Here is a 10891-nt window from a genome sequence, read left to right on the forward strand (position 1 = left end):
TTTTTCTTGTTCAGTTACACATGCACAAGGCATGTTGTACTAAACTTTTTCATTCCCTCTTATTTAGTAATTCAATGCATTTTATTTAGTTCAAAGAAATTTTCTTGTATATACATTTGTGTATTTATACATGCATAGGCATGAGGTATGAAACACCAATATGTCGTACAGGTCACAAGGTTAGCTCACTCACACAAGTAACTGCTTCGCTGTGTTCTCATGGGACATAGAAGGTTTGACAGCAGATGATCACCATGAGATGGTAGAGAAGAATCACTGCACAAATGTCGCCTCAGCTAGACTAAGATGAGACCCATAAAAGTCAAGGCCAAATCATGGATAATGTGTAATCTATGAGACCTGTAGCCAGACAAGGAACTCTTCACTTGTAAGACGTCATATATAGTTGTGATAAAAGAGCTCTCGGTTCAAATGTTGAAGTATATTTGGAACTCAAGTCTGTACGGTGCTACTAAAACCAAAAGTGACATACTCCACTTAGTGGAATGAGCACTGTAGCATGCAATTCATACTGCATGAGCTCACTCAAACCCGCAACATAGGGCGTAGATGGAAGATCCTTGATCCATTACGGTATGAGTCCCAGAAAGGAAATAAACCTTTCATAATGCCCTCAAGACTTAGACAGCATCAAAAGGGTTTGGTTTAGTGACAGCTGCTCTAGCCTAAACCCCATGATCAAGAATAATGCGATCTAACGGGTCAAGATTGGGAAAGTGATTGTGCCAAATCTAAATATTGAATAGTCAAAAGGAAGATTTATCCAAAGTACACATCTACGTTAGTGTCTGTGACAGGTCCCCTACAAGTTGAACATAACAACTAAGCAAGTATGGATACCATACGTATAGGAAGGCAAGCTAAGTAAACAAAATAACTCGAGAGGGATTAGATATGCCACAAGTAAAGTGTATGGATAAAACTAGGGCATTCGGGGCAACAAGTATACAATTTGCAAGTACACTAAGGGTGTTCTTGTGTGCTGGTCCTGTATAAAGGACTCCCAATGCACAAGCACCTGAATCAATGACGTCATTCCCACGCGGTCACGGCAGACACATAGTATGAAGCAATGCAAGATTTAGTTATCGCACAACGGACAGCCCATCAAGTGCGAGTGGGAGATGTTAGATTTTGGGCTTGGATTCACCTTTGATGGGCCGGACTATTTGATTGGATATTAAGAGAATATACTTGTCAAATATCTAAGCAAGATTATGATATGTTTGACTTGGTCAAACATCATGAATCAAATCCAATCGGTTACGATATAAAGTTAATTGATTTATATTATATATAAATTTAATTAATTTATATTGTATAGATTAAATATATATTAAATATATATTTAGAATTAATTGTGATTGATTCTGGATTTGAATTCAAATATCATGATATTATGAGATAAGGATATATTTATATATCCTAACTCAGATTTAACCTTATGGGCTCAATGGATATTTTGGCTTCCCAAAATACCCTTGACAAAAGCTATAAATAGAAGCTTCCACCCATCAGTCCAACTCACTCCAGTGGTTGAGCTTTCCTACTATCTCTCTCTCTCTCTCTCTTATTCTTTCTTGCAAAGATGTGCTCTGCTGTACACTCAAAGCTTAGACTTTTATAGTTTAGCTTATAGCGTGAGCTCAATAGATCTAACCAATCCAACCCGAGATCCAACCTGGTACGTTTCCCAATCCGTTATCTTTTTTTTTGGCCCCTATCAGTTATTGAGCATGAAATTAAAACTTATAACCCACATTCATATCCATTTGCACCACAGGCAATCATATTGATATACAGAGCATATAGTACACTTTTAACTTGTGGTGCATAGTTTGTGAATTTCTGGGACTAGCATAATAGGAGAGAAACAAACGAAGAAAAAGACGATAGAGACTAAACAAACTCAGTGATTATATTGCTCTTGAATTTCATGGGCATTCTCATCTTTTCAATAAATAAATTTCTTATCCTGCTTTCACCAAACATACCTTTACAACTCACTTTCACTTTCACTTCTATTGCTATGCGGAAGATGCAAGCATAAAAGGAACTATGTGACATGGATGTCATTTAATGAATGTACTAGCCAAGTTCAAAGGGCTAGGAGTTGTTTCATAGTAATGGGTGAAGTGTATTGAGATGGTCCATTGAAAATTCTGTCAGCGAAGATACGAGAAACTGCTTCAGTAGGATGGTATTGATCCCAAAAGATATGATCGTTTCTATTAGGACAAAAGCTAGTCACCAGCAGACATGGAACCCTCGCTCTAAGCTCCCCCAGCCCACAACATGCTGCTTTTACTTCCGAAAATCCTGTGAGCCATCCAATCATATATATAATTAAAATGTAGATTTAATCTCATTGCTATAAATGTCCCATCGACTCCTTTATTGCTCTCTCCTTGTTATTTGCATTAGATACTTTTAATATTAGGGAAGATCACATTTAAAAGCCCTAATCTGTTTTTTTTTTTCGGCCATACGTTTAAAAGCCCTCTAAGAAGATTAATTATAGTTGAGAATTTTGGAATTTTAAAATTTCAACGAAGATCGCATCATGTATGGTTCTTGAGATGGGATAAAACTTTTTGAGTGAATTTTTTCAGTTTCATCTTTTATATTTTCAACACTCATCTTTTATACCTTTAACAGTTATCTTTAACATTTTCAATATTCAATTTTTAAAATTTTTCAGTAGTTAATTTAGATATTTTCAATACTCATCTTTCCTGTTTTTACCTCACATCTTTAATTCTTTTCAGTATTCAAAACATGAAAAATTAGTATTGAAGACAGTTTAAGATGTCTACTCAAATAAATTTAAAAAAAAAAACTGAATATTGAAAACACTAAAGTTGACTACCAAAACTGTGGAAGATGAGTATTGAAATTATGGAAGATGAGCAATAAGAAAACTAACTCAAAAACAATTTTATTCCACCAAAAAAATCATGAGAGGTCCTAGATATTATTAATTTCCCTTAATATTATTATCCCAAAAGCTCACTCAAATGTGTCTGTCTTCAAAATAAAATTCCCGTCCATATATATATATTACACTAATTAGTAATTCCCAAACAATTAACAATCACCCGCCTACGTTCTTCTTCAAATTTTTACTAGCAAAATCCATTTTTAACCTTGTGTGTTTGATTACCCCTTTACAAAATCCAAATGTCCGTTTTTGTGTCTGCGTGGCTATATATATGTGCGTGTGTATGTATATATAAATAACATACCATGAGAAGAAGGGTTGAGGATGAGGTCGTAATTGGCGGCGTAGGTGTCAAAGAAAGAGTAGGTAAGACCTTCGTTCTGGGATTGCCATTCCTTCAACGTTGATTTGAGGCCTTCATTGTATTTAAGTGCCCAATGATTGATCTCTTCTTGACATTCTGTCTTGTTCTTCAACCTATACGCTGGGCAGCACCCAAGAGCGCCCACGCCAGCTATCTCAAACTTGCGCCCCCCATTATCGTATATTCGCTACATATAACAGCCACGTTAATAATATTTATTTATGCATTACTAGTTAATTAGCTATAATTAATCAATAATTTATTTATAAATACATATGGTTGGTTCATTAATTGGAGAAATACTTACATATTCCAAGAGCATGCCACATCTTCATTGGAACTCTATCCAGTAGAAATACAAAACTCAGATCATTTTAATCATAGTTGACTGATGACCTATCTGACGCAATTTACATTTTAATTTGAGCTAGATGAGTTATTTTTTTCCCCAAACTAAGAGGTTTATTTTTCTTAAAATCAAAACAAAATGTAAGTTGCTTCAGATAATAAGTTATCATCCAATTAGAATTAAATTAATACGAGTTGTTGTGTTTCCATTGGACAGAGTTATGATGATGTGGCACTCTTGGAGTATACAAGTATTTCTCCATTAATTGATTGTTTAGTGATTATACCTGAAGTTGGGCTGTGAGGGAGGAAACCATGGAGTCCACGTACTGCTGAGGGGTGCTTTTGTGACGGAGTTTGGATGAATCAAAGTAGCCGAACAGATCGTTGCTGCCAATTACAACAGCGAAGATGGAAGTTGAGAGATGGTCTTGTAAATCAGAGATTCCTATTTGCTTTGCCATTTCATCGTGTGCTTCCACGTAGTAATCCACTTGCTTCGTCAAAGGAATTGACTGCCTCTGTAAAAATATATCAAAATCATCAAAAATAACTATTAGAAGAGCTTCCCCACTTAAAAGTTAAAACGGTAAAGTTTGTGTTTTTCTACTATCTTTTAAGAAGAAATAAAATTGCACGATTTTGGTATATGAATACCTGTGTGTAAAAGAAAACAAAATTATGATCGTTGATTAAAAAGCTCCGGTATATTTATAGAGCACCATAAAACAACATTTTTTCTTTTTTTCTTTTAATAAAAATTTATTTTCTTCTCATCGCGCATAAATTTGTCTAATTACCTAGCTATTTGCTTCCTATTTTTGTTTATGGGGTGCTCACTTCTAATTGTTGCATTTGCCTGTGATGGTTGGTCCTTATTATAGATTGCTATTTGGGAGTAACTGGTGGGCAGTATTCCGTGTAAAAGGAAAAAAATAGCAAGTAACCTTTTTTAAAAAAAATAAAATAAAAAAGGAATTGGTGTTGTCATAATCAGACCTACTGTATAATCAGTTGAGGCAGTAGTTTATGATTTATTAATGAATTCGTTGCTAAAATTATATGTTTATTTTTTGTGGAAGAAAAAATAGAAATTAAATCAATTAATGTAGATATTAATTAATACTAATAGTAAATATATGGATGTCTGGAAATAAAATAATGTTAAAAATAAATATATAAATATTTGGAAGTGGGTGTAGAAGAGAAAAAGGTGGGGGGGTTCCTTTGAGACGCCAGAGGAGGGTCATTTATAATAGGAAAAATTTAATAATCAATCATTTCTTGTACTTTCCACTCATTTTTAAGTAGATCCCACTTTTTTTTTTAATTTCTTCATATGATTTTCACGGCCAAAGAAGTTAGTCGCCAAAATTAAAATTATTCACAAAATTATGCTTCTAATTCAAAAAAACAAAAACAAGTAGCATAGCTTGTGTGAGAGAGAGAGGGGGGGGGGGAAGGGAGAGGGAGAAGGGAGAGAATAAAGGGCACTTACGTAGCGTTCGTCGGACCCATCGAATATTCCAGCCCCAGCAGAGGCAAAGCTTGTCCCTCCCGTGAAAGATACATTGTTTTTGTTGTTCTTTGCCTCCGAAAGCAGAGATAAGTAAGGTGTTGAAGTTGGCAAACCCAATTCCTCGGCTTCCATATCCAATAATAAAACAACAAACATCAAATATCGTTTAATATTTTAAGCTAAAATGTTCTCATAATAATCACAGCTATTTCAAACTACAAAATAAAATATTTAAACTATCAGAGGACCCTCAATTACAAAATCGATCCCAAATTCTAAATTAAATCTTAAACTATCAAACTGCTAAACTAATCAGATCCTTCAATTAAATATTTTAAACTTGAAATGTTTTTAAATTAAATTTATCTCTTAAAATCATAAACCCCTCACAGATAGACAATGCCCATGCTTTATCAAAGCGCACTGGTGTAATTTTCAAGTTATCCCCCTTGACTCCTCCAGTGGTTTACATATATATTAAAAAAAAAAAAAAATAGAGACTCAGGTTCTTTCATTTCGCTCTCCCTTTTTTGTTTTATATTTTATTGCTGCAAACGATAAAGCTTACAGTTAAACTTTACAAGCTTTATAAAAGTTAGTTCATGACTTCCATGTTGGGTTGTCTCTCTTTATGTTTTCTGGATATATATCATTATCAATCAAGTGGGTCTCTTCGCAGAAAGATGCAATATGTATTATCTATTGGTTCGTGATATATGCATGTATGTTTATATGTATATCCAATATATGAGGGATACTTGGAAACTACGCTTAACTGTGGAAAAGAAGAAAAAAGACTAACTGAGAAATTTGGCAAAAAGCTATTGAAATTATTTTGGAAAAAAAGATAATATTCGAAATAATCGTTTAAAGTATGTCTGGGAACACATGTATGCACGATAAAAGTGAGAGAGATATGAGTTTGACATGTAACGATCGAGAGTCATCAATTCGTGATATAATGTTATTATGTTTTTATTATCCTTTAAAATAGGTTATTTCATGAGTGGCGATTGAGAACAATGCTATATGCTAATTGGTGCGACCTAAATTATAAATACTTTTAGAATTAATACAAATTTTGGTCCCTCAAATTTGGGTCCAATTTGGTATTGGTCCCTAAAACTATGTCCGTTTCAAACCATTGGTTCCTGGTATCTTGACACCGTTAAAATCTTCTGACATGACATTAATATCGTTAATTGATGAGGTGGACACATAGGCTGGCTTATATGTGGCATGTGACTTGGACATGAAATTTTTAAAAAGAAATAAATAAAAGAAATGGACAATCAGATGCGAAAGGCACACATATGAGAAACGCTGAACACAAGCACAGACAATGGAAGAAAATGATCGCCGTTGCCCCCCTTCTCTCTATCCATACAAATTTCAAATCTTCGATCCCTTTTCTGTACGCGAAATGGGTGTTAAGAGTTTTGTTGAGGGTGGTATCACGTCCATTGTTGCTGGGTGTAGCACTCATCCGCTTGATTTGATCAAAGTTTGGATGCAGCTTTAGGGCAAGCAAGTCGCTGTTTCCGTTAACTGTCACAACATTCATAATCTACATCCTGCTTTAATTTTGCTCTTCCCACACAGTCTCCTCCAGTGGATGCTTCTTCCTCACTTGGCATTGCAGCTCGTGGTTCCAGAGCCGGACCCATATCGGTTGGTGTGCAGATTCTTCACTCCGAGGGTGTTTCTGCTCTGTTTTCCGGCGTCTCCGCCACCATGCTCTGCCAAACACTCTATTCCACCACTTGTGTGGGTCTTTACATGTGCTCAAGCAAAAAGAGACCGGCCCAGATAAGGGAAACTTGCCTGTGGGTTTTGTAGTGTCCGTGCGTGTGTTTAGTGTTTGTCATGTGTGCGCATTTTGCATCTGATTGTCCATTTCTTTTCTCTTTTTTTTTTTTTAAATTTCATGTCCAGGTCATATGTCATATATAAGCCAGCCTATGTGTCAATTTCATCAATTAACAGTGTTAATGCCATATCAGAAAATTTTAACGGTGTCAAGATTCCAGGGACCAATAGTCTGAAACAGACATAATTTTAGGGACCAATACCATATGTTTGAAATTTCAGAGACTAAAACCAAATTTGATCCAAATTTGAGGGACTAAAATTTGTATTAACCCATACTTTTATTTTAAATCTTATTTTTAAAAGTAACAAAAAATTCTTAAAATTTAATACGTTCGATTGTTGTGATAAAAAAACCTTGATTGAAGATTGATTGTTGTAAAACGAATATGCAACAAAATAAGTAAGTTTTTCTTTATATATAAGAAAGCATCACCTTAAACAATAATCTCATGCACTGTATGTTAAATACGAGCCGTTAAATTTTAAACAACATAAAATAAAAGAAGAACGTAACTAAAAGCATCCAAGAAAAGAAAAGAATGCAATGGTTCATTTTGTCAACCTTTTCTTCACTGGGTAGCAACAATCAGAGTAGAACAGTTTTTTTTTTTTGCCACACCAAGTTCAATATCCCGACTGAATATCTACTCTAGTTTAAGAACCCGTATTAAAGAGTTTTTTTCAACTGATATAAAAAAAAAAAATCTTTTTACATCGGTATAAGAAACAAACACAAAACATATAGTGAAGACAAAATCTACTACTTGTGAATGACGATAGAAATAAGAATGAGTTTTGGTTAACTTACCAATGAAATCGGCGGCATTCTTGCCATTACTGAACCTTCCGGTGGGTTTCTTAGTGGGAAAATCAATGCCGTAGGGGAAATGGTTGGCCTTCACAATGGAAAGCTTGAGAAAATTGTTGTTGCCAACATCCACAAGTGAGTCTCCAAACACATACAGAGCTGAAGCCTTTTGTGCCTCACAGTAGCTAAAGAAGAAGAAGAAGAAGAAGAAGAAAGCGATAGAGACAAAACAAGTCATATTCGTATGAGCTAATTAGTGCGCTTCAAGTGACTTGTGTGGAGGGGAAAGAACTAAGGCTTGGCTTTTAAAGGCTCATCTATTGAATGAGCTGTACACGTTTTGGCGTGTGAAAACAAGAATTTGTGGTCCAAAAACCTATACTCTGGATACTGACGGAATTGTTGTTTATTGTAATAGAAAATTTTAAGTACAAAAATATTAGTTATATTGCTATCAAAAATTGTTTAATAAATGAAAAAAATTATTATTATTTTTTATAATTTTATAAAAAAGTATTATAGATTTTAGTTAGATTAAAACTTAATCATTTCATAATAAACGTCACTTTTAAAAGTAGTCTCCAGATACACTCAACCCCGCATTTTAATTTGATGTATTTTGTTTTGTCATGGTGGGATTTTGATGGGACGGATCCCAATCAGATAATTTTGTGTTTAGAAAAGGAAAAATAAATTAGGCTTTAAGTGTTTGCTTCAAAATTATATATGAAAAAGTCCGTTAAAACTTTGGCAAAAATACGCCTGCATACAATTCAATTAATCAGTATTCATTGATGTAAATTGTATATATGGTCAAATCACTAGGCCTTCAGAAACTTTCATTATTGACCCAAAAAAGCACATTACGGACTTTCGGGTAAGATTTTGTTGCTTCGGTGCTTCCTCTAACTCAATATATGATTCTCATTTTGAAGATTTGGCTTTTTAATTTGCTTCAAATAGTTCTGACTTTATGTTTTCACAAAGTATTAATTATTTTTTTAACAATTATACTATTCAATAAATGATAATTGTTTATTCGAGACATTACATAAATAATTAAGAACTTTTTAATAAAATACCATTGCATTTTATTAAAAATTAAGACCGTTTGTTGTTTTTTAAACCTGTGCACAGAGTGATATTTGTACATACTACAATGTCACTAATTAAAGTGGAAGAAGTCATAAATATTTCGAAAGTTTCATGTTGAAAACACAAAAATCTTTTATAAAAAAATATTTTGGTCAAATTTATACTCTCCAATTTTTTTTTTATAAAAAGTTTTTAGGGTCACTATTTAATATTTATTCTTATGCATAACTAAGAGACTTCAACGACCTATCTGAAATATTCATTATCGTTTTTTCAATTAAGTTAGTCAGACTTGTTTAATTATCCAAGTGAGCCGAGACCATTATTTACATGATAGAGATAGGAAGTATTTTTAAAAAGTGATTTAAAATTTTAAAATGTCAAGTCATTATGACACCTACCCGTCATGATGATATCTACTATTAGGACTTTATCATGTAATGACACCGAGCCTCTATATAAACCCCACTCTGCCTCCAGTTACGGGCAGAAGGAGTTGTATCAACTTCTTTATATAATACCAGTATGTTTTTTCATGAGTTCTCTCTAAATTTCTCTCTTCTGAAAGCCTCACTTATAATGTTTTTCTTTTATCGCCAGATATTTAAATAAATCAATTATCTGTACAAAACGAGTAATTATTAGATTGAAGTCAAAAGTATACTACTTGGTGAATTAAATTCCAAATGGAATCAGAGAGAGGATCGGCTGTCAATTTTCAGGGCACTTTGGCAACAACATTCAGCATATCCAAGCACTATGGATGTGCGCACCAAGCTAGAATGGAATGCTTCGCCCCACTACTCTCTCTCAACGCTTCGGGTGTTCATATTTTGTGTGGATGGGTATGGAAGCCATTCTGACACCTGGCATCACCGCTCACCGACCCATATTTGCACCACTAATCCACATGCAAAATGAGATATAAGTAGCAGATTCAGCGGCAATCGATATTCTAAATTAATTTTTAGTGGATTTATTTTTCATTTAAAATAATATTTGGTGCAATTTACCTTTAATGTTTGTTTTAGTAGTAACAAGAACTTTAAACATAAGATATTAAGTACTATAAGTGTTACATCTCGATTTTTACGCCTAGAAGCCCAGACACTAGCCTAAAGAAGGTAGGCTACCAAGCTCCTTTGAGCAAAAGTCCCAAAGATGTAAAAGGAAGCGAGAACGGGAATAAGGACTAAACTGCAAAGTGAGAAAGTTTCTAGGAAAAAAAAATATAAATAAAGTTAGGGGTTCCAGAAGAGTCTCAAGAGCTCAAAAAAAAAAAAAAAGATTAGGTGTAGGCCTAAAGTTGAAGTACAAGCCTAAAAGTAATGATTCATGAGATTGAGCCCAAGCAGGGGCAAACCATAATTTCAGAAACTTATGGGCCATAGGAATAATTATGAAAAGTATACAGAAAATTTTAGAAAAATCTCAAAAAATGGGAAATGGTGTGTAGAGGCCTTTTGAGAAAGATAAATGACAAAAATGCTCCTACAGTAGCTTTAATGAAATTTTCAATATAGTGGCTCAGTTTGAGGTAATTATCTAGATGCAATTATTTGAGCCATGAGTAGGCCTAAAAAATGTAGTTAAAAATGGGGAATAAATAGTTAAGAGGTTAAAAAAGTTTATGAAAATTAGTCCCATCACAAGTTGGCCAGTAAAGTGGCTTTAATCAAATATAAAGTCTAGTTATGCCTCTAAGAGGCATTTTACGAGAAATTCAAAAAGAAATAGTTAAAAGAAGAGTTATGGCCCAAGAAAATTTGTAAAATTTTCCTATAATTAAAGGAAGTATATGGAGTAGATAGAAGAATTTTTTAAGCTCCAAAAGGCCATTAAAAATCCGGATAAATATGAGCCAAGTAAACTAGAAAAAAACTTGGATCGGAGTTCAAGTTTAATCCAAGGGTCAAGATCTAA

At 33.8% G+C, this 10891-nt stretch overlaps 1 protein-coding gene across 1 annotated transcript; it reads right to left on the reverse strand.

Annotated features, from left to right (window-relative positions):
* Window positions 1–1976: 1976 nt before the first annotated feature.
* On the reverse strand, window positions 1977–8111 carry LOC114748935 (GDSL esterase/lipase At5g55050-like). The gene is made up of 5 exons (XM_028937397.1): window positions 7874–8111; window positions 5173–5318; window positions 3962–4195; window positions 3267–3513; window positions 1977–2340 (listed from the first exon to the last, which is right to left on the reverse strand). Exons 1-5 carry the CDS (start codon window positions 8109–8111, stop codon window positions 2120–2122), a joined length of 1086 nt encoding a protein of 361 aa, XP_028793230.1. The 3' UTR covers window positions 1977–2119.
* Window positions 8112–10891: the final 2780 nt, after the last annotated feature.

The sequence above is a fragment of the Neltuma alba genome, unplaced genomic scaffold (genome assembly GCF_004799145.2).
Source record: "Neltuma alba isolate B1F8T4 unplaced genomic scaffold, ASM479914v2 tig00005864_pilon, whole genome shotgun sequence".
NCBI lineage: Eukaryota > Viridiplantae > Streptophyta > Magnoliopsida > Fabales > Fabaceae > Neltuma > Neltuma alba.